Source organism: Melanerpes formicivorus, unplaced genomic scaffold (genome assembly GCF_026170545.1).
Source record: "Melanerpes formicivorus ecotype bairdi unplaced genomic scaffold, bMelFor1.0.p_v2 SCAF_73, whole genome shotgun sequence".
Taxonomy (NCBI): Eukaryota; Metazoa; Chordata; class Aves; order Piciformes; family Picidae; genus Melanerpes; species Melanerpes formicivorus.
The window spans coordinates 3058113-3081382 of record NW_027142425.1 but is presented as its reverse complement, the minus strand read 5'-3'; the positions used below and the strand labels follow the sequence as shown (position 1 = coordinate 3081382).

Below are 23270 nucleotides of genomic sequence, written 5' to 3'. Positions count from 1 at the left end.
ACAGGGGAGAGGGGGGGGGACTTGGCTGAAAATCACCTGCAACTTTATCGACTTAGAGAGACAAGAAAGAGAAGAGCAACTAAATCATAGTAGAAGTAGTAGGTGAAAACACTTCACAAGGTAAGCAGTTAGTAAATGCACCAGGAGAAGGGGAAGGGTCCAGAAGGAGGAGGGAGGCTAAGTGAGATGTTCAACAGGACTGACTTGGGCACATGGAGGGGGGGGGGGGGGAAAAAAGCATGAGGAGAGGGGAGCAGAGAGGTGATCCCCTGGACAGGATGCTACAAAGAGCAGTTGCAGGCAACAAGCATTTAAAATAAAAGACCAGGTAAGAGAGATCTAGCAGATGGCTTTTTAAAACCAAGAAGATCAGCACAAGCAAGGAGTGCCATGGGAAAAACAAAAGGGATGCTTGTCTCTGCTTCACCCCCTGGAAGTGCACCCAGTGTGTGCAGCCATCCCCCGTGCCAAGGCGGTGAAGAGTTGGCTGGTGCCAAGGTGACACTCCTAGTGAAGTCCTTTCCACTTCTCAGTGGAAGGGCTGAGCAACACGGTCAAGAACAGGCCTGATTCTCAGCCCAGGGGCACAGCACAGCACCAGCAGCTCTGGATCTGCTCCCAGTTTCTAAAAGGTGGCTTCCAAGAGCCTAGCTCTGCTCGCTCACTGCTAACACTGGAAAGGGCCATTGACAAGTCTGGTGTTCCAACAAGATTTGGGTGGGCCTTGCTATCGGGCAAATCCCCTCCTTTTTTTTGTGTGTGTGGTGTTCTATCACCCCACCAAGCTTCTTGCAGCCTGTCAAACCTGTTTCCTGATCAGACTTGGTAAAAAGCTTCAACCCAGGAACTTGTTCTCAGCCAGTTACTCATCATTCAGCCAAGCATGCCTCAACAGCAAAGTAGTATGTCAGGTTCTTAGGAGACAGGAATGTTTCTAATGATTTACAGCTTTTCATTGTACCCAAGCAGAAACTACTTTTTTTTTTCTCCCCTTCTTTGTCTTCCCTCCCCCCCCTCCCCTCTCCACACATTGTGATAGAAAAGGGTCCTGTTTAATTATGCCCTGCAGCCTCTTTGCACGTAAGGCTCCCATTGACGTCAATGAGATTTACGCACGTGGAAGTCATGCAGAATCAGGTCAGTTCTGCCTGCTTGTGGGTCTAGATCATGTATCAAAGCAAGGGTTGAAAAACAGGGTTATTAGCACACCTATTTTATTTCCTTTTTCCCCTAGGTGACAGTGAAGGGTGTGTGATGGGGGAGGTGTGGCTGAAGAAGGGTTAAGGCTGCAAGCACGGAGCGGCCTGAAGGAAGGACAGGAGTGGGGGTGGGGGGGGGAAAAGAAGATTTTAAAGCCTTATGAAGACCAACACACAACAGAATAGAAGTGAAAGCTTGCAATAGTTTGTCACCATCTAGAAACAGGTTTCACTTGAAAGTTAATTTGCTATGTAGGAGACTGCTCATCTGAGAAATGGTTAAGCAAGATACTTCCAGGCAAAACACGACTCCAGCCTGTCTCTGTTTGCATGGTGGCTTTTGGGTGGTTTTAATATTAAAAGGGGGGGAAAAGCATAAATACAAAGAAGAGAATTAGAAGAAGAAATTGCATTTGCAAAACTGCCCTCAGACATGCACACATCCTCTGCTAATGCCAGCAGGCATCCAGTGCCAGCCATTAGGGCTTCACCTTTCCTAGTTTCTTCTGGCTAGTCACCAGCAGACAGCAGTCAAACACAGGACAGCCTTCTCAGACACAGACACCAAAACCTTTTGCTTATGATCTGTGTTTTAGGGTGAGGTCTTTTAGGTAAAGAGGTTTCCACTTGTAGCTAAGGCCCCACTAGTACCCATGTTAAACCTGACTGTATCTACATCTCATCTGTTTAATGAATGCTGCATGAATGTTCCTCCAGGCACAAGCCAGATCTGCAGCTCGCAGAGCCTGCAGTGGCTCCACGTACACCAGAGGTGTTCAACAGCCTTACAGCGACTGAGGAACTTGCTGCTTGCATCCGTGCTCCTTCCACTGCCTGACTGCTAAATGTTCTTTCTCAGACACTTGCAAAATCTGCCTTAGGAAAGAAAAATAATTACTGGTTATAGCAAAGCAACTGTGCTAGGTACATTATGGACTTCTGACTCCTTGCTACTTGGCCAAAGGCTGTCGCCACCCCAGAACCCCCACAGCGGCAGCGCCAAAAGCAGAGCAGCTGGAGGCTTTGGGACCTCACCGTGATGACCTGGCTCTTCAGAGGACAATTCCTCAGCCCAGTGCTGCAGTCAGCTCTCTAGTGTCACCCTGCCTCCTGCCCTGCTACAGCCCCTTGGGAACATGGGACAGAAAAGAGCCCCAGCAGCTCCACCACTGCTCCTGAACAGCAGGGGGTTGGAGAAGCCGGGGGGTGGAGATAAATGCAACATTTCCAGAGTCTTCCACAAAATCAAGCAGACTGGAGCAGCTGCTGTGCAGCCTGAAGGCAAGCTCTGCCAAATGGGCAGTGGGCACAGGAGCCAGGAGCCTGTCTTGATCTACTGCCCAGTTGCCACATCCTTCTGAGTCACCTCTCCCACCTCGGCAGCTTGGGGGAGCACCCCTACAGGAGCGTGCTCTGCAGACCCACTCCTCTTACCTCTATCTTGTTTCAGCTATTAAGGTGCAGGAGGGCCCAGAAGGATCTGGCTTCACCCCTTCTCCAGCTCTTGCATCGATGACAGAGCCTCAGGCCAGGAGCATGCCCACCTAAAGGTCTATCTACAGATGTCCAGGAGAGGTGCCCAAAGTTACACCTGCCAAAGTTGGGCCAACCCAGCTCCTGCACAGGGATCTGACAGGGACACCACAGCAAACCAGTGTGGCTCATTAGAAATGGGCCAGAGCTCCTGTACAGGCCTCAGGACCTGAAGGAATTAGAACAGCTTGCGGGGATACAACAGTCCTGTCTTGCACCATGTCCTGCTCCTGAGGGACTCAGTGATCTTACAGCTTTTTTCCAAGCAAAACAATTCTATGACTCCAAGATTCTATGACAAGGGGCAATGCTTTGAATCTGGAGCAGGGGAGATTGAGGTTGGACTTCAGAAGGAAGTTCTGCACAATGAGGGTGGTGAGGCACTGGGTGCCCAGGGATGTGGGGGAGGCCCCATCCCTGAAGACATTCAAGGTCAGACTTGATGGGGCCCTGAGCAACCTGATCTAGTTGGAGATGTCCACGCTCACTGCAGGGGAGGTAGGACAATGTGACCCTCAAGGGTCCCATCCAACCCAATGCAATCTGTTATCCAATTCATCCCCCAAGTGTCTCCTGCAGCACCTGCAATGACAGACTCCTCATCACCACTCCTTACTGAATTCTGTAGCTAGTGCAGGACAGGAGCTTGACTAAACCCTTGTAGCAAAGCACTTGGTGAGTGTACCCCATCCTGCTGCTTGTGACTTCACTCTGGACAAGCCCTGCCCATCACAGATGTCACTGTGGCCTTTGACAGTAATGTTTTCTGGCTTTATTTCCTGCCTGTCTGTGTGCAAACATGGGTATGCAACCCATGCAACATGACTGGAGCATCTGCCCTGCTGAAAGGGTTCATCCAGCTCAGTGCCCACGTTTTAGCCCACACTGATCCAAAGGAACAATTCCCACCACAGGTGGAAGGGCTAATCCAGCTCAGTATCCATGTTCCAGCATGCACTGATCCCAGTGAACAATTCCCTCTACTGATCAAAGGGTTCATCCAGCTCAGTATCCATGTTCCAGCCTGCACTGATCCCAGTGAACAATTCCCACTGCTGGTGGAAGGGCTAATCCAGCTCAGTATCCATGTCCCAGCCTGCACGGATCATAGGATAGTTCGGGTTGGAAGGGACCTTAAAGCTCATCCAGTTCCAACCCCTTGCCATGGGCAAGGACACCTCCCACCAGCCCAGGTTGCCTCATCCAGCCTGGCCTTGAACACCTCCAGGGAGGGGGCATCCACAACCTCCCTGTGCAGCCAATTCCAGTGTCTCACCACCAATGCCAATGAACAATTCCCACTTCATAAATGCCAGGCAGCCTCTGGTTTCTGGGCTGGGAAGGCCACATTCCTGCTGGAACAGGAGCAGCTGAACAAAGAGGTTTGTGCTCTTCTGGGCAGGGAAGGGATCCTGCAGTGTGACTGGCAGACAAAACCACACCATTTCCCACAGGCTGGTTAACAACCCTCTCTTGTTTGGGTTCTCTTTTTCTTTTGCAAGAACTGGATTAAACCTTTGCAGCAAACAATTCAACTGCACCTCCACATCCCCTCATATTGCCATCTCCTGGCAGCAGATCAGGCTTTCATCCCTTGGCACCTAGCAAAGAGGGGCTGGGGATGCATCTGGCTTCCCTGCTTCAGTCCAAGGCACGGCCAACACAGAATGAGCTGAGAGAGGGCAGAGGCAGCACCCTGGCAAGCAGCAGAAGCAATCTGAGCAGCTTCTTCTGAAGATCACCCATGCTCTTATCCCCACTGGGAGTCCTCTGCTGCAGCCTTCCCGAAGGGTTCAGAGGAGGTGGACATAGTCCAACAGTGCAGCTGTGATCTTTCAGGGGTTTCAGAGCAGGAAGACTATTAAAAGCAACTTATTTGATGAGGTTTTGTTCAGTGGGGGAGGGCAGGAGGGTAGGGGAGTCGAAGGACTCTCCCATTTAGGCTGGATGTGAGGAAGAAGGTCTTCCCAGCAAGAGAGATTGGCCATTGGAATGTGCTGCCCAGGGAGGTGGTGGAGTCACCATCCCTGGAGGTGTTTAGGAAGAGCCTGGATGAGGCACTTGGTGCCATGGTTTAGTTGATCAGATGGTGCTGGGTGATAGGTTGGACTGGATGATCTCCAAGGTCTTTTCCAACCTGGTTAATTCTATCCTATTCTATCCCATTCTATCCCATTCTATTCTATTCTATTCTATTCTATTCTATTCTATTCTATTCTATTCTATTCTATTCTATTCTATTCTATTCTATTCTATTCTATTCTATTCTATTCTATTCTATTCTATTCTATTCTATTCTATTCTATTCTATTCTATTCTATTCTATTCTATTCTATTCTATTCTATTCTATTCTATTCTATTCTATTCTCCTTCCAGACAGCAAGTCCTGGAAGACATGGCTCTTGGAGAGGGCAGGGAAGCACCCTGCAGATGCCTGAGGTGGCTCTGGGGCTGTATCTGTTCCAGCCATGATCAGTACAGAGGCAGAGGCTGCTGCATCATTTACAGTGCAATCACAGAACAGTAGGGGTTGGAAGGCACCTCTGGAGACCATCAAGTTCAACCTCCCTGCTAGAGCAGGGTCACCCAGAGCAGGCTGCAGGGGACAGCACCCAGGTGGGCTTTGAAAGTCTCCAAAGAGACTCCATCACCTCTTTGGGCAGCTTGGTCTAGTACTTCAGCACCCTCACAGTGAACTGTGTTCAGAAGGAACCTCCTGTGTTCTGGTCTGAGCCTGGTGTCCCTTGTCATGTCATTTTTGGCACCACTGAAGAGTCTGGTCCCATCCTCTTGCCCCCCACCCTTTAGATATTTATAACCATTGATCAGATCCCCTCTCAGGCTCCTCTTCACCAATCTGAACAGCCCCAGGTCTCAGCCTCTCTTCTTCACAGAGATGCCCCAGTCCCCTCAGACTCCAGAGCTCATAGCCTCCAATGGACTCTCTCCAGTAGTTCCTTGTCTCTCTGGAACTGGAGAGCCCAGAACTGGACACAGTGCTCCAGATGTGGCCTCACCAGGGCAGAGCAGAGGGAAAGAACAACCTCCCTCAAACTGTTGGCCACACTCATCTTCATGAACCCCAGAATACCATTTGCCTTCTTGGCCAGAAAGGCACATTGCTGGCTCATGGTGACCTTGCTGTCCACCAGCACTCCCAGGTCCTTCTCCACACAGCTGCTTCCCAGCAGGTCACTCCTCACCTCTACTGCTGCAGGGGATTATTCCTCCTCAGGTGCAGGACCCTACACTTGTCCTTGTTGAACTTCACAAGTTTCCCCTTGCCCAACTCTGCAGCCTGTCCAGGTCTCACTGAATGCAGCACAGCCTGATGGGCTGTCAGCCAAGCTCCCAGTTTGGTACCATCACAAACTGCCTGAGAGTACACTCAGTGAGGAGGTCATTGATGAAGATGCTGAACAAGACTGGTCCCAGTAGTGACCCCCAGAGAACACCACTAACTACAGGCCTCCAACTAGACTGTGCTGCTGACCACAACCCTCTGAGCTCTGTCCTTCAGCCCAATCTCAAATCACCTCACTGTCCAACCCTCCAACTCTCATTTCCTAAGATGATCTATGAGGATGTTACAGGAGAAAGTGTCAAAAGCCTTCTGATGTTGAGCTAGACAACATCCACTGCTCTCTTCTCATCTACCCAGCTTAGCCATGCCGTAGGAGAAGGCTATCAGGTTGGTCTTCCCCTTCATGATAGTCTTTTCCTCCACATGCTCTGAGGTGACATCCAGATGACTGCTAGTGGAAGCTGGTTCCTAGAAAGTTTCCTTCATGCTGCTGCTTGGAATGCTGATAAGGAAGCTACTACTTCAAAAAACCCCAAACCAAGTCATCAGAGAGGAAATGAAACAGATCAGCCTCTGCTTCAGCTTTGGGAAGGAGAGGTGATAAGAGCTTCAAGGCTTCAGTGCTCCTCTGTGGCCACTCCTTCCTTTCACTCCCTACGCTGAGTGACAGGAGCTGTTTGCTTGCCTGGATCCTTCATTGTTTGGGGTGAATAGGAAGGAGTTGTCTTCTCTGGAGCCAGGACTCAGAGCAGACTGGGAGGATAGCTTTTGCCTCACTAGCAGTGCCACAAAACCAGGTAAAAACTCAGCAAATCATCAGAGGTAGCTTATGTGAAGACAACTTGTAGACAGAAGCTTGGGGAGCAGATCCTGTGCCTGTGACAGAAGCAAAAGGCACTCAGAGGGATGTCTCTTTGCTGACCCTGTCCCATGAAGGATACCCAAGCATTGCCCATTGCCCATTGCCAGGCAAGGCTCTGCTTTTGGGCATAACAAACTCCTGGCCAAGCTGTCAGCCCCTGGCTTTTACAGCAGCACTCTGAACTAGGTTAGGAACTCAAGCTGTGCCAGGGGAGGTTCAGGCTGGATGTGAGGAAGAAATTCTTCCCAGCAAGAGAGATTGGCCATTGGAATGTGCTGCCCAGGGAGGTGGTGGAGTCACCATCACTGGAAGTGTTTGAGAAGAGCCTGGATGAGGCACTTGGTGCCATGGTTGAGTTGATGAGATGGTGTTGAGTGATAGGTTGGACTCGATGATCTTGAAGGTCTTTCCTAACCTGGTTAGTTCTGTATTCACAGCATGAAAAGTTGCTGGATCTGTCCTGCACCACCCAGTCCTTTGGCACACTGCAGCCCTAACCAGTTAAATTCTCACCAAAACATCACATCTCACAACACCAAACCTGCTGCTGCTTTGCACACCACTTCCAAACCCAGAGCTGCCTCTCCCCAGGATTATTCTCTGCCACCGAAACCCATCCAAGCCTCGGGAGGCAAAGCTCGAACGCTTCCTGGCGCAGGACCGGCATGTCTGAAGGCACAGGGCAAGATTGCTGGCTGGGATGGGCAGTCTCCCCAGGCACTAACACCACAGCTCAAGGGCAGAAGGCTTTCATGCAGACTAAGATGGTTACGTGCAAAGCGAGAAGGTGAAAGGTCCAAGTACCAGGTCAGAGGTTGCCTCGAGCGGTCGCTTCAGTGATCTGACAGCTGGCTGAGTCTTAATTAGCAGGCAGCGAGCACATGATGGCAATGGGCCGGGGAGGGGGGAGGCAAGCACAGAAACAGAACAGCAAGCAGAGGTGTGTCAGAGAGAGCAACATTTTGGGGAGACGAAGAGAAGAAAGAAAACAACCAACAGAACCAAACCAAACCAAAAGGTGAATGCATTATCCAACACAGTCAAAGAGACGAGGCATGCACAACGTGGGGGTGGGGGGTGGGCAGAGCAGCTGCCTGGCCTAGGGGCTACCCAGATCGTTTGCATGGCTAAGTTTTAAAGCAAAGAAATGTCATCAAGGGACAGGTGCTTCAGAGCATCCCCCCTGCAGCTGGAGAAGCAGGCCAGGAGCGCTGGGGGCTGAGCAGCTGCAAGTGGACTTGCGCTGGGCTTCAGCCCTCGGTCTGCGGCTACAGCCAGGCAGAGCTCAGCAGGAGCGCTTGTGGCAAGGGAAGGATGACTGCTGAAGGAGAGGGGTTCAAGCACACAATGAAGTGCCACCCTGGACCGGGTGCTGAGCCTGAACCACTTGATCTGACTGTGCTGCAGTGACTTCAGCCAGGCAGGAGGGAGCAGAGCTACTGCTTATGCATGTCAAGTAACTGCAGGATTGGGTTCCTCAGGAGTATCTGCTGAGTTTAGACCTGAAGTCATTCCCAATCTGTTTTAGAAGGCACACACATTTGTCTGGCATACGGGTTGGGGTGGGGTTTTTGTTTTGATCCAAGAACACTGGGCACCATTCTTCACTTTATGGAAGCCTTACTCCTCAACAGGTACAGCAAATGCATCAAACCTCGAAAAGGCAATGAATAATGGAAGCTGTTTTGGTAGCCAGGGTGGTGCAACAAGCCATCAATAAATATTTTATGGGGTCTAGTTAACAGCATACAAAGGAGGTTAATTACATTTTTAAGAGAAGCCAGCAGCATGAATAAAACATGCACTGGCTTTGGTTAAGAGGCAGTACCCTAAATAATTAGTGAAAAAGTCAAGATTCCATTGTGAAAAACACAAGGGGCTCATTTCAGGAGGTTCTTTGTTCAGCAGACCTGGGGAGGGGAGGAGCTCCTGCTTCAGCAATAAGAAAGCCAGCAAGAAATTGAATAAATAGAACCAAAATTAGCAAGAAACAGAATAAATAAACACTGCAGGACAAACTGGTTCTCATTCCAGGTAGGACTGATGCTAGACAGAGGGCAGCTGGTTAAGTTCTAGAATCACCCTGGGTTTGTGCTAAATCATCCTGGTGGTGTGACAAATCATTCTGATTTTGTGCTATATCATTCTGGGTTTGTGATCTATCATCCTGGTTTTGTTCCATATCATCCTGGATTGGTGCTAAATCATCCTGGATTGGTGCTAAATCATCCTGGTTTTGTGCCAAATCATCCTGGGTTTGTGCTAAATCATCCTGGATTGGTGCTAAATCATCCTGATTTTGTGTTAAATCATCCTGGTTTTGTGCTAAATCATCCTGGATTGGGGCTAAATCATCCTGGTTTTGTGCCAAATCATCCTGGATTGGTGCTAAATCATCCTGGGCTTGTACTAAATCATCCTGGATTGGTGCTAAATCACCCTGGGCTTGTACTAAATCATCTTGAGTTCGCACTCCATTTCACCAAGAATGAAAAGCAACCTCTCTTGGTGTCCTTAATGACAAACCCCCACAGGATTCAGAAAATGTTGAGTAGCCTTACTTCCAAATAAACAAAGATTATGGGAAAGATCCTCCCTTGGGCCTCTCCTTCACCCCAGCTCTCTCACTACTGGAGTGCAGAGGTGCCATCAAATCCAAGTCAACAGAATGGCAAACATCTCCTCCAGCTAGGGAGTTATCTGCTAAAGCTTGCTTGAGTCCTTTTTAAAACCCTAAGCATCAGAAGTCACAACTCAAACTCAAATGCAGGCAGGACCTTCTCTGCCAGGTCCTGAGTAGCAGATGGGTCAGGAAATCAGCCTAGGTTTGAGTTTTGATGTTTCACTGAGCCTTAGCAAAGGTATCAGGCACTAGTCTGCTAAGCTTGAACAACTGTGGTCTCTCTACTTTGAAGTCAGTGGAAATTTTGCTCCTGACTTCAACAGGCCAGTATCTCCCTGCAAAGGATGTATTATGGGATGGGCAACCTTTGCTATTGTCTGCTGAGGAAGCTAGACTGACACTAGTGACACAGCCAGGGAAGGTGCTGGTTCCAAGTGGTGCTGTGCTTGGGGTCCTGTCACATCGTGAAGCCCTGTCAGGAAATCACTGGACTCACCACCACATCCCTACCTGGCCAGATGTATTGTGCCACCGAGGGCTTCATGCTGTGGTGAGCACACAGGAAGTCAGGAGAGATGGGATGCACACTGCACATGCTCTCTAGCCAGCCATTCACAAAGCACTCTGCTTCTCCACAAGGATGGATGACACAGAGGAAGCCTCTCGGCGATGGAAAGACAGCTTGAGAAGAGCTCTACTCACCATTGCAGCTGCAGCTGTCTGGTTCACCTGGTGTTGAGCTGCCTTGATTTTGGCTTGCAGGTGTGCAGGGGGATGAAAGTACTTGCATTTCTCCCTAGAGCAGCGACCTTTGATGTAATCCATGCAAACTGTAACAGTGTTTTCATTTGTGTCTATCATGGCAATATCTATGGGGTGAGCATAGCGGCAATCGTTCTCACCACGTGTGCAATTTCCACGCTGAAACTCTCGACAAACCTTGAAAGAAAGTCACATTGTTGAGCACAACAACCAAAGTCACTCTGCAGCCAGCATTTGCAACAGGCAGCAGCAGCAGCAGCAGCAGCAGCAGCAGCTCAGCTTGGCCACATTAAAGCCACCCGTGGGTTCTGGAGCCTTGCTCACCACCGCCTGCCACCAGTCGCAGCGGCAACCGCTGCTACTCACAGCTGGTTCAGGGGGTGAAACCTTATTCCCCCCCCACACATATCTTACAAAGGCCAATTAGCAAATGCAGGTGAAGTGCAGAATTTGTGCAGAACTGAAAGTGACCCCCAGAAAGCCAGTGGTGTTTTGCCCCAACTTGTGGAGCTCCAGATTGCTCCCCTGCCTCTAAAGCTTAAATGTTAATAACTCTGCCCTTCATGTCTCACCTGGATGGTGGATTTGTTAGAGCACACTCTTGGGTGCAGGGCCTTTAATTCTAAGTGTTGCATGCTGCTGTTATTTACAACAAGCACCTTTCCCTAAATAGGAGGAGCTTCCTTCACATAAACAATGCCACTGCCAGCCCCACTAAACCCCCACCCTGGCAGGACGTGATTAGGCCTCAACGCCTTCGTGAGGTGTCGCCACAATTGCCAGCTTCACAAAGACCTTGCAGATCCTTGTGAGTTATGAGCACTGAGGCATCAAAGGCAGAGAAAAGGTCTCACTAAGTGGATGTGCAAGGTTTCCCTCTCTGAGGAACTGAGAGAAGCTACTGAAGACTACAGCTGGTGGTGCAGATCACGTACCATCAGACTGAGCATGGGGAAAGGCAAGAGAAAGTACATCAGACAAACCAAGGTGTTTCCAAATTACAGCCTTTCCCTCTACCTTCCTGGGGTATAATTTAGACCTGCAGGGGCCTCTGAATTCGAGTCCTCAGCCCTTATCTCCTGCAGAGCCTCTGCTTAGGGTTTGAAAGACATTTACAACTCCTTCACCACTATGTCCCAGCTAACCGTGGGAGGGAGGAGACGTTTTCCAACGCCCCTTACTCCCCACTCCCAGCAGTGCAATGCTTAAGAGCTTTCTGTGGCAGCTCAAAAAGTCCAGCTCTAGACAAGGGAAGTGCCTGTTACTTCCAAAGCATCTCCCACTCAGCTCACTGAACCACCTTTTTCTTACGTGGCAGACCACAGACAGCAAACCTCCACCCCGGCCCTGCAGCAATGCCCGCTGAAGTGCAGTGAGCGCTCCCAACCCCCCACTGACTTGGGCTCAGGCCCCCAAGGAGAGCCTACTCAAGCAGAGAGCAGCAGCTCTGCCTTAGGAAAGCTGCATGTTTAACTCTGCACTGTGCTGCACCAGGTCACTGTGGCAGGGAGCAAGAGCTGGGAGCGTGTCTTGCTTATCCTCATCAGCAGTACGGTAGCAGATGTGCAAATACCTCCAGTTTGTCCGTACGCATCAGTTTCTGCCCAGCAGAGCCTCCTGGCACTGTGACAGTGGGATTCCCAGAGACCAGGACAGGAGTATTTGGTAAAAGCTCTGCAGGAACCAAGCCCATCCCAGGAGAAACATGACTCAGGTAGGGACTAAAAGCCATCGTGGGGCTCGTTGCAAGCGATGGAGTCACAGGAAATGTTGTCTGCGGAGAGAAAGAGGAAGAAACCCCAAAATATTAGTGAGGAAGACTCTTGTCTAGCAAAAGGAAAAACAAAATACCAGGTGAAAACTCTGTCTTGGATCCTTTGATCCTTTTAGACAACTTGATGAGCAGCATCAAGATGCTGTGCTCTCCAATCTAGTCGTTTGTCACCATTCACTCGCAGTCCTTTCACTTCTGACTCACGGATCTGTGACTCATCCTGAGCACAAGGCATCTTTATTCATCAGATCAAAGCATATTGATCATCTTTAGAGTTTAATGACACAATTAAGGATTTCATGCCAGCAATTAGGGCAGAGCCAAATTAAAACAGGCTTCTCAGTCCCGAGCAAGTGCCTCAGCTTCTAAAACGTCTACACCGCAATGCTGCAGAGAGAATGGAATGGAATGGGATGGAATGGAATGGAATGGGATGGAATGGAATGGAATGGAATGGAATAGAATAGAATAGAATAGAATAGAATAGAATAGAATAGAATAGAATAGAATAGAATAGAATAGAATAGAATAGAATAGAATAGAATAGAATAGAAGTAGAATAAACCAGGTTGGAAGAGACCTTCAAGATCATGGTGTCCAACCTATCATCCAACACCACCCAACCAACTAAACCATGCAACCAACCCTATCAAGTCTCCTCCTGAACACCTCCAGTGATGGGGACTCCACCACCTCCCTGGGCAGCACATTCCAAAGGGCAATCACTCTCTCTGTGTAGAACTTCCTCCTAACCTCCAGCCTAAACCTCCCCTGGCACAGCTTGAGACTGTGTCCTCTTGTTCTGGTACTGGTTGCCTGGGAGAAGAGACCAACTTCTGCCTGTCTACAACTTCCCTTCAGGGAGCTGTAGAGAGCAAGAAGGTCTCCCCTGAGTCTCCTCTTCTCCAGGCTAAGCAGCCCCAGCTCCCTCAGCCTCTCCTCACAGGGCTGTGCTCCAGACCCCTCCCCAGTTTTGTTGCCCTTCTCTGGACGCTTTCCAGCAAGTCAACCTCCTTCCTAACCTGAGGAGCCCAGAACTGGACACAGGACTCAAGGTGTGGCCTAACCAGTGCAGTGTACAGGGCCAGAATGACCTCCCTGCTCCTGCTGGCCACACTCTTCCTGATGCAGGCCAGGATGCCATTGGGCCTCCTGGCTGCCTGGGCACACTGCAGGCTCATGTTCATCCTACCATCAACCAGCACCCCCAGTTCCCTCTCTGCCTGGCTGCTCTCAGCCACTCTGACCCCAGCCTGTAGCACTGCCCGGGGTTGCTGTGACCTCAAGGCAAACTGCAGCTTCAGGGCCTGGAAGCAGGTAGCTCCCCAGCTACATGGTTGAACTCCCCCTCAGCTTGTGCTGAGCTCTTGTGTTTCATGGCTAGTGTGGCTAAGGTAGAGCCCATCAGTGAGATGATGAAAGGGTTGGGGCAGCTCTCTTGCAAGGCAAGACTGAGAGACCTGTTTAGCCTGGAGAGCAGAAGGCTGAGAGGGAAACTTATCAATGTCTACAGGTATCTGAGGGGTGGCTGGCAGGAGGATGGAGCCAGGCTCTTCTCAGTGACACTCAGAGACAGGATGAGGGGCAAGGGTTGTAAACTCAATCACAGGAAATTCCATCTCACCATGAGGCAAAACTGGTCCTCCAGACTCTGGGAGCTGGCCTCTTGCTTGATTTCAGCAACAGTTCTGAGGTTGCACTTACACTTGAGGAAAAGCTTTGGTGTGAGGTTGCTGGTGCCTGGAGCAGGCTGCCCAGAGAGGCTGTGGTGTCTCCTTTGCTGGAGATCTTCAAAACCCCTCTGGATGTGTTCCTCTGTGACCTGTCCTAAGTGGTCCTGATTTGCAGGGGGGTTGGACTCTATAATCTCTGGAGGTCCCTTCCAACCCCCCAGCATTCTGATCCTAGAGCCAGGTGAGGCACCCCTGCTGCAGGGGATTTGGTGAAGCCTTCTGCACGTCTGGGGCTTATTTCAGACTGCCAACAGCCTCCAGGCAGGAGTATCCTGAGCCTACCTTCCCCCTGAAGTGACACCAACTCACTACTGCCACAATGTGCCAGACCTCCAGGCTCTGGCATGAACAGGAGGGGCATGGGCTTGGAAGAGCTGTGGGCCAAGTGTATGAGATGAGATGGCTCAGGGGGGCCAGCACAAGGACCATGTTCCAATGAGGAGTCAGAACAACAGGGCCACGAAGGTCCTGACTGCTTCAGGCCCCTAAGCAGCATTAGGCAGGCCCTCCAAGCATAGCAGAGCTTCAGCACCAGTGCCCAGAGCCACTTTCCTGGCCTGAACTGCTCCAGTAGCACTGGTCTGGGGCAGCAGCTGCTGTTCTGCCACAGGAGGCATCCCCTGGGAGTCTGTGAGGCTTTAAAGCACCAGCTCTGAGGTGTGTTTGGGAGCAAACCACATTTCAGCTGGTGAAAAATGCCCTCCTGCCCACTCCAAGGAGCAGAGCCTGCAAGGCAGCACTCTGGCTCCTGTAGCAGGGCTTCCAGCCGTCCCCAGGTGAAGCAGCCTGTGACTTGCAATCATTTTTATTGTCCCTCCTGTCACCTGCTCTGCTGTGAGCTCTGGGTTCCAATTAAAGCTACTCATGCTTGGCAATAGAATCACAGAATTACTAAGGTTGGAAGTGACCTCTAAGATTGAGCCCAACCATTATCCTAAGCCCTCCATGGCTGCTAAACCCAAGTGCCATGGCCACACATTTCTTGAACACCTCCAGGGGTGGGGACTCCACCACCTCCCTGGGCAGCCTGTGCCAATCTCTGACCACTCTTGCAGCAAAGATATTTTTCCTCATCTCCAACCTGACCCTCCCCTGGCATAATTTCAGGCCATTTCTTCTCATTCTATCACCTGACACTAAGGAGAGCAAATTTGCAGATAACACCAAGTTAGGAGCAGATGTTGGTCAGTTAGAGGGCAGAAGGGCTCTGCAGAGGGACCTCGACCGACTGGACAGATGGGCAGAGTCCAACAGGATGGCATTCAACAAGTCCAAGTGCCAGGGGCTGCACTTTGGCCACAGCAACCCCAGGCAGAGCTACAGGCTGGGGACAGAGTGGCTGAGAGCTGCCAAACAGAGAGGGACCTGGGGGTGCTGATTGACAGCTGCCCAAACATGAGCCAGCAGTGTGCCCAGGGGGCCAAAAAGGCCAATGGCATCCTGGCCTGCATCAGGAACAGTGTGGCCAGCAGGAGCAGGGAGGTCATTGTGCCCTGTGCTCAGCACTGCTGAGGCCACACCTTGAGTCCTGTGTCCAGTTCTGGGCCCCTCAGTTTAAGAAGGTCATTGAGACACTGTAAGGTGTCCAGAGAAGGGCAATGAGGCTGGGGAGGGGTCTGGAGCACAGCCCTGTGAGGAGAGGCTGAGGGAGTTGGGGTTGCTTAGCCTGGAGAAGAGGAGGCTCAGGGGAGACCTTCTTGCTCTCTGCAACTCCCTGAAGGGAGGTTGTAGCCAGGTGGGGGTTGGTCTCTTCTCCCAGGCAGGCAGCACCAGAACAAGAGGACACAGTCTCAAGCTGTGCCAGGGGAGGTTTAGGCTGGAGGTGAGGAGGAAGCTCTTCCCAGAGAGAGTCGTTCGCCATTGGGATGTGCTGCCCAGGGAGGTGGTGGAGTCCCCATCCCTGGAGGTGTTGAAGAGGGGATTGGATGTGGCACTTGGTGCCATGGTCTAGCCATGAGGTCTGTGGTGAGAGGTTGGACTCGATGATCTTTGAGGTCTCTTCCAACCTTGGTCATTCTGTGATACTGTGAGAGGAGCCCAACCCCCAGCTCACTGCAGCCTCCTTCCAGGAAGCTGCAGAAGCTGAAGAGTGTTTACCAAATGGCCTGGGGCTGTTTCCTGCCCACAGACATCATCCCTTCCTCGCTCCAGTGTTGGTGCTTCTAGTCCTGTGGGCCTCTAAAAGGGACAACACCTGGGCACCTTCATCCCAGCCCTCTCATCCTGCTGGGAAACACTTTGCCTGCTGCCCTCTGGCAGAAGGCAGCCCACAGGGACACCAGCCAGGCTGTCCTGACCTATCTTGAGTTCCAGGATGCTCCTTTCCTCAGGCCAGAGTGACAGCAGGCAGCTTCTGAGCTGAAGGGAAAGGGGACACCAGGTCACTGCCAGCACACAGCTCACATTCTGCTCCTCAAGGAGGAGACCCAGCCTCCTGAATTAGCAGTGCTGGGTGCTGGAAGTGTAGCAGAAACCAAATCATCCTCTTTCTGGGAGGGATTTCTCTTTTGCTTTGATTTGAGCCTGAGTCAAGTCCTGCTTCAGCTGATGGGAGCCTTTACCCATTAAACCCAGACATGCTTCAGGCCAGAGCTCTTTATTAACTCATTTTCTCCTCTCTTTCCACCCCTGTGGCTCCCAGACATTCCACACAGTTTGCTGCTGGAAAGGCTTTTCAAGGCTCTTCAAACACTGTGGCTCCCCCAGCACTTCAGTGAGAAGGCAGCATCCCTTTTGTGTCAGCACCACCAATTACAGCGGCATCTGCTGAACTCCTGCCACCCTTCCCCCTGGCAATGGCATGCTGTGCAGCTTCTCCAGCCTGGCCAGCCTGCACACGGGGCCCAGCATGCTGTCAGTGCGTGCTGTACCTACCCACAGCAGCCAAACCTTGCAGCAGCAGGGACTTGCAGGGGTGGGCAAACCCACACTGTGCTTTGCCAGCACCCAAGGCAGCAAGAGCCCTGGGCACCCTGAGGGAGCAAGGGGGCACTCAGAGGGAGCAGGGGGGCACCCAGAGGGAGCAGGTGGGCACCCAGAGGGAGCATGGGGGCACTCAGAGGGAGCAGGGGGGGCACCCAGAGGGAGCAGGGGGCACTCTGAGGGAACAGGTAGGCACCCTGAGGGAGCAGGGGGGCACCCTGAGGGAGCAGGGGGGCACCCAGAGGGAGCAGGGGGGCAGCCAGAGGGAGCAGGGGGGCACTCTGAGGGAGCAGGTGGGCACCCAGAGGGAGCAGGGGGGCACTCTGAGGGAGCAGGGGGGAACACTGAGGGAGCAGGTGGTCAGCCAGAGGGAGCAGGGGGGCAACCAGAGGGAGCAGGGGGCACTCTGAGGGAGCAGGGGGGAATACTGAGGGAGCAGGGGGACAGCCAGAGGGAGCAGGGGGGCACTCTGAGGGAGCAGGGGGGCACCCAGAGGGAGCAGGTGGGCAGCCAGAGGGAGCAGGGGGGAACACTGAGGGAGCAGGGGGGCACCCAGAGGGAGCAGGGGGGCACTCTGAGAGAGCAGGGGGGCACCCAGAGGGAGCAGGTGGGCAGCCAGAGGGAGCAGGGGGGCACTCTGAGGGAGCAGGGGGGAACACTGAGGGAGCAGGGGGGCACTCTGAGGGAGCAGGGGGGAACACTGAGAGAGCAGGGGGGCACCCAGAGGGAGCAGGTGGTCAGCCAGAGGGAGCAGGTAGGCACCCAGAGGGAGCAGGGAGGCACTCTGAGGGAGCAGGGGGGAACACTGAGGGAGCAGGAGGGCACCCAGAGGGAGCAGGGGGGCACTCTGAGGGAGCAGGGGGGCACCCAGAGGGAGCAGGGGGGCACCCTGAAGGAGCAGGGGGGCACCCAGAGGGAGCAGGGGGGCACTCTGAGGGAGCAGGGGGGAACACTGAGAGAGCAGGGGGGCACCCAGAGGGAGCAGGTGGGCACCCAGAGGGAGCAGGTAGGCACCCAGAGGGAGCAGGGAGGCACTCTGAGGGAGCAGGGGGGAACACTGAGGGAGCAGGGGGGCACTCTGAGGGAGCAGGGGGGCACCCAGAGGGAGCAGGGGGGCACCCTGAAGGAGCAGGGGGGCACCCTGAGGGAGCAGGGGGGCACCCTGGGGGAGCAGGTATGGCACATTTCTCCCAAGTGCCAGGAGGCCCTTCAAGGCAGGCTTCCCCTGCTGGGCCTGACCATGACCTGAAGGCAGCCTAAGGACCTAGGTGGTTTCAGAGAGCAGGAGGAGAGTCCTGCTGGGGAGCAGGATGCCCTTGAGCCAGCAATGTGCCCTGCTGGCCACGAGAGCCTAGGGCATCCCGCGGTGCATCAAGCCGTGTGGCAAGCAGGCTGAGGGAGGTTCTCCTCCCCCTCTGCTCTGCCCTGGTGAGGCCACATCTGGAGCATTGTGTCCAGCTCTGGGCTCCCAGGTTCAAGAGGGCCAGGGGCTTGCTGGGGAGGGTGCAGCACAGGGCTACAAAGACGCTGAGGGGACCGGAACAGCTCGCTCGATGTGGCCCCGGGCAGCCTGATCCAGTCGAAGGTCTCCCTGCTGACTGCAGAGGGGTTGGACAAGATGACCTCTGAGGCTCCCTCCCAACCCAATGCAACCTGTGAAGCTGTGAAAGACTGAGAGAATTGGAATAGTCTGGAAAGGAGCAGACTGAGAGGGGATCTCATCAATGCTGATCGAGGGCAGGTGTCAGGAGGACAGGGCCAGGATCTTCTCAGGGGTGCCCAGTGACAGGACATGGGGTAATGGACACAAAGTGAACTGCAGGTGAACCTGCCTTGGCAGGGGGGGTTGGACTCCATCTCCAGGGGTCCCTCCCAACCCCTACCTCACTGTGATTCTGTGCTCCTGCCACTGCTCAAGCACAGGATGCCAGGGCAGCAGTGCAACCAGAGAGGAGCACTGGGGGCTGTGATGCCTCACACTGAGTGAAGTCCCCAAAAAGCACTGGGAAGGGACGAGAAACATTCATGAAGAGATCATACAGCAGCCTCTCCACCCCAGCCACTACACACTGAGAGGCAAGACTTGCTCCCTGACACACAATCGCTATCTAAGACACTGAAGTGTTGGAGCAGGTCCAGAGGAGGCCATGAAGATGATCAGAGGGCTGGAGCATCCTCCTTATGGGGACAGGCTGAGAGAGCTGGGGGTGTTGAGCCTGGACAAGGCTCCAGGGAGACCTTAGAGCAGCCTTCCAGTACCTGAAGGGGCTCCAGGAGAGCTGGGGAGGGACTCTGGAGAAGGGCTGGGAGTGCCAGGATGAGGGACAATGGCTTTGAGCTGGGAGAGGGGAGATTGAGACTGGAGATGAGGAAGAAATTCTTTGCAGTGAGGCTGGGGAGACTCTGGCACAGGTTGCCCAGGGAGGCTGTGGCTGCCTCCTCCCTGGAGGTGTTGAAGGCCAGGTTGGGTGAGGCCTTGAGTAGCCTGTGCTGGTGGGAGGTGTCCCTGCCTGTGGCAGGGGGGTTGGAACTGGATGACCTTTGAGGTCCCTTCCAACCCAACCCATTCTATGACCTCCAAGACCACTCCTCAAAAGGCAGCTGGCTGACAGAGCTGAACCCAAGTGAAGCAAGGGGAGGAGAGCTGTCTGTGAGGAACACCCGAGCAGTACGACCCACTCGTGATCCTGGAGGTGCTCCTAGGGATGTGTGATGGAGCAGGATGGGGTTTTTCCCACTGCTGCTGGTTGCTCACCCATTCCCATGCCCTGGCTGCTGCCTTCCCAAGGCTGCACACCAGCTGCTTCTGCCCGCTTGAACCCTGCGCTGCTCGCTGCCGCCGATTGGAAGTGACAGCCCTGCCCCACACCCTGCCCACAGGCAGCAGCCTGGCACCCAGCAGCCTGGCACCCAGCAGCCAGCAGGGGCACAGCCAGGGAACCAGCAGACCTCACTCAACACATTCCCCCTCCAAGTGCCGGCGGTTGGAGCCCCGCGTGTGCTAAGCACTCTGAGAACTGCTCCTTTGTGAGCTGGCAGCAGGCAGCTCTGTATTTATTGTGGCTGATGAGGGGAGAAGATGAGCTGTGCTCACTGCCAGCCCCGACTGCCTGCCTTGGATGGGGAAATCCAGCCTGGCTTATGCATCAGTACCAGTAATAAAGATGCTGCCAGCCAAATCTCTCCTCCCTTTACGTCTGTGCAGGTCCCCTGTGCCAGGCCTGTCCTGAGGGAATTCGAGCACGTTGCTTTCCTGCAGCCACAACCCAACTGCAGCTTGCACTCCACACTCCCAAGCGCTGCTCAACACAACTCCCATGCACTCCCTGCGACTGCAGCCAGTCAGCAGACCTGCCAGATCAATGTTATGACTGCACAACAAGAGCTCCAGCCTCAACTGAGCTGCTGCTGCTGCTTTAGGGCAAAACAGAGGCACTAAAAGTGCCACCACTGAAAGCACCACCACTGGAAGCACCACCACTGGAAGCACCACCCCTAGAAGCACCACCCCTAAAAGTACCACCACTAGAAGTATCACCCCTAAAAGTATCACCCCTAAAAGCACCACCACTGGAAGCACCACCACTAAAAACATCACCACTGAAAGCACCACCACTGGAAGCATCACCACTGAAAGCATCACCACTAAAAACATCACCACTAAAAGCATCACCACTGAAAGCATCACCACTGAAAGCATCACCACTGGAAGCATCACCACTGAAAGCATCACCACTGAAAGCATCACCACTGAAAGCACCACCACTGAAAGCATCACCACTAAAAGCACCACCACTAGAAGCACCACCACTGGAAGCATCACCACTGGAAGCACCACCACTAAAAGCATCACCACTGGAAGCACCACCACTGGAAGCATCACCACTAAAAGCATCACCACTAAAAGCACCACCACTGGAAGCATCACCACTAAAAGCACCACCACTGCAAGCACCACCACGTGGCCTGGCTCCCATCCTCTTGCAAATTCAGGAAACAGAGGGGTAGGTTTCCTTCACATAATCACAGAATGCTTTGGGTTGGAAGGGACCTTAAAAGCTCATCCAGTTCCAACCCCCCTGCCATGAGCAGGGACACCTCCCACTAGCTCAGGTTGCTCAAGGCCTCCTCCAACCTGGCCTTGAACACTTCCAAGGAAGGGGCATTCACAACCTCCCTGGGCAAGCTGTGCCAGTGTCTCCCCACCCTCACTGTCAAGAACTTCTCTCTAATCTCCAGTCTCAGTCTCTCCTCCTACAAGAGCTTATAGTGATAGGACAAGGGGCAATGGCTTTGAGCTGCAAGAGTGTCTCCCTAGAGCCTTCTCTTCTCCGGGCTGGAAAGACTAATTTGTTCAAACTATCTCCATAGGAGAGGTCCTCCAGCCCTCTGATCATAGAATCATACAATCAGTAAGGTTGGAAAAGACCTCAGAGATAATCAAGTCCAACCTAGCACCCAACCCCTCCTGACAACTAAACCATGGCTCCAAGTGCCACATCCAATCCCCTCTTGAACACCTCCATTGATGGGGACTCCACCACCTCCCTGGGCAGCACATTCCAATGGCCAATGACTCTCTCAGGGGAGAGCTTTCTGCTCACCTCCAGCCTAAACTTTCCCTGGCACAGCTTGAGACTGTGTCCTCTTGTTCTGGTGCTGGGTGCCTGGGAGAAGAGACCAACCCCCACCTGGCTACAACCTCCCTTCAGGAGTTGGAGAGAGCAAGAAGGTCTCCCCTGAGCCTCCTCTTCTCAGGCTAAGCAACCCCAGCTCCCTCAGCCTCTCCTCACAGGGCTGTGCTCCAGACCCCTCCCCAGCTTTGTTGCCCTTCTCTGGACACCTTCCAGCATCTCAACATCTTTCCTAAACTGAGGAGCCCAGAACTGGACACAGGACTCCAGGTGTGGCCTAACCAGTGCTGAGTACAGGGCAGAATGAATCTTTGTTGACCTCCTCTAGACCCCTTCCAGCAGACTGGGGGCTGCCTGCTCCTTTGGCAGACACTGCCAGTGACTCCTGATGAGAAACAGCTCACAGTGCTGCAGCAGAGGGGTTCACACTGGCAGCAGCTCCCAAGATTGGTGTCCTGAGTATTAAAATGATTGTAAGAATGGAACAAACCCAAGCAGCTGAAATGGCTGTGGAGAGAACACAAAGCCTCACAGCCCCTCAGCATGGGAGACATTGGTTTGAAGGTGTGAGCAGAGAGAAAAGATTGTCCCAGGAAGGGCCATTTGTCCCCAGCAGCAGTGACAGTCCCTGGAGCAGCTGATTCTGCTAACAAATTGGAAGGTGCATTGGTCTAGCAGAAATTGTGAGTGTGAAGAGGAAAGCAGAGGAGAGGCTGGTGTTGTGTGGAACACAAGCACTGTCTCAGGGGGATGTGTTGATTCTGAGTTACCTCTGAGCCTAAAAATGAGAGACCTGGAATAAATACAGAGGTGTTGATGGCCTGGAGCAGGAGAGGCAGGTCACTGCTAAGCAGCTACACAAAAACCAGTGGCAGCTTTTATTAGGCTGGTGACAGCAACACAGAAGATAAAGATCTTGCAGTGACAAGGCTGAAGACCCTGATATTGAAAACACAACTGCTGATGTTCAGAGCAAGAAAAACACTGTGTTCCCCTGCAGTGCAACTGAATGGGGCTGGCTGGAAAAGCAACCCTCTAATGTGAAGGCTGAGCACACTGAAGTGAATCCAACTGGCCAAAGCATGCAGCTCTCTACCAACACATAGAGTGGTAGGGCTTGGAAGGGACCTCCAGAGATCATCCAGTCCAAACCCCCTCCCAGAGCAGGGTCACCCAGGACAGGTCACACAGGAACACATCCAGGTGGGTTTGGAAGACCTCCAGAGAAGGAGACTCCACAACCTCCCTGGGCAGACTGTTCCAGGGCTCCAGCACCCTCACAGCAAAGAAGCTTTTCCTCATGCTGAGATGGAATTTCCTGTGATTGAGTTTACAGATGCTTGCTTCCCCAGTCAGACCACAAAGACACACTTCTGGCTCAAAAGATCTCTCACTTGTGGGCTGTTGTAGTGTGAAAGTCAGGTGCAGATGCCCCACAGCACTGTCTCTTGGCACACACCTGATCCTGGGTGGGCCAGAGTGTGCTTGCTCACTCCCAGTGTGCCTTTGACTAGAGGCTGAGGTACCTAGATCAGGTTTTTGCTACATGGAACAAACACTGAAGGAGTTGGGGGCTGTTCAGTCTGGAGAAGAGAAGGCTCCCAGGTGACCTCATTGTGGCCTTCCAGTATCTGAAGGGGGCTACAAGAAGGCTGGGGAGGGACTGCTCAGGGAGTGATAGGACTAGGGGGAATGGAATGAAGCTGGAGGTGGGGAAGAAGTTCTTCCCCATGAGAGTGGTGAGGCCCTGGAATGGGTTCTCCAGGGAGGTGGTTGGGGCCCTGTCCCTGGAGGTGTTTAAGCCCAGGCTGGATGAGGCTCTGGCCAGCCTGATCTAGTGTGGGGTGTCCCTGTCCATGGCAGGGGGGTTGGAACTAGATGATCCTTGTGGTCCCTTCCAACCCTGAATGATACTATGATACT

At 53.0% G+C, this 23270-nt stretch overlaps 1 protein-coding gene across 10 annotated transcripts in view; it reads right to left on the bottom strand.

The window, feature by feature from the left end:
* Positions 1-23270, bottom strand: part of LOC137453928 (muscleblind-like protein 3) — a 142021-nt gene that overhangs the window by 11344 nt on the left and 107407 nt on the right. For all 10 annotated transcript variants that reach the window (XR_010990484.1, XR_010990485.1, XM_068163655.1 and 7 more), the window contains 2 exons: positions 11858-12058; positions 10225-10461 (listed from right to left, as the gene is read on the bottom strand). Coding sequence is in view for 8 of the 10 variants with exons in the window: in XM_068163655.1 (XP_068019756.1) it covers positions 10225-10461; positions 11858-12058 (438 nt within the window). In the remaining 2 variants the exon portion in view is untranslated. The remainder of the gene's footprint in view (positions 1-10224; positions 10462-11857; positions 12059-23270) is intronic.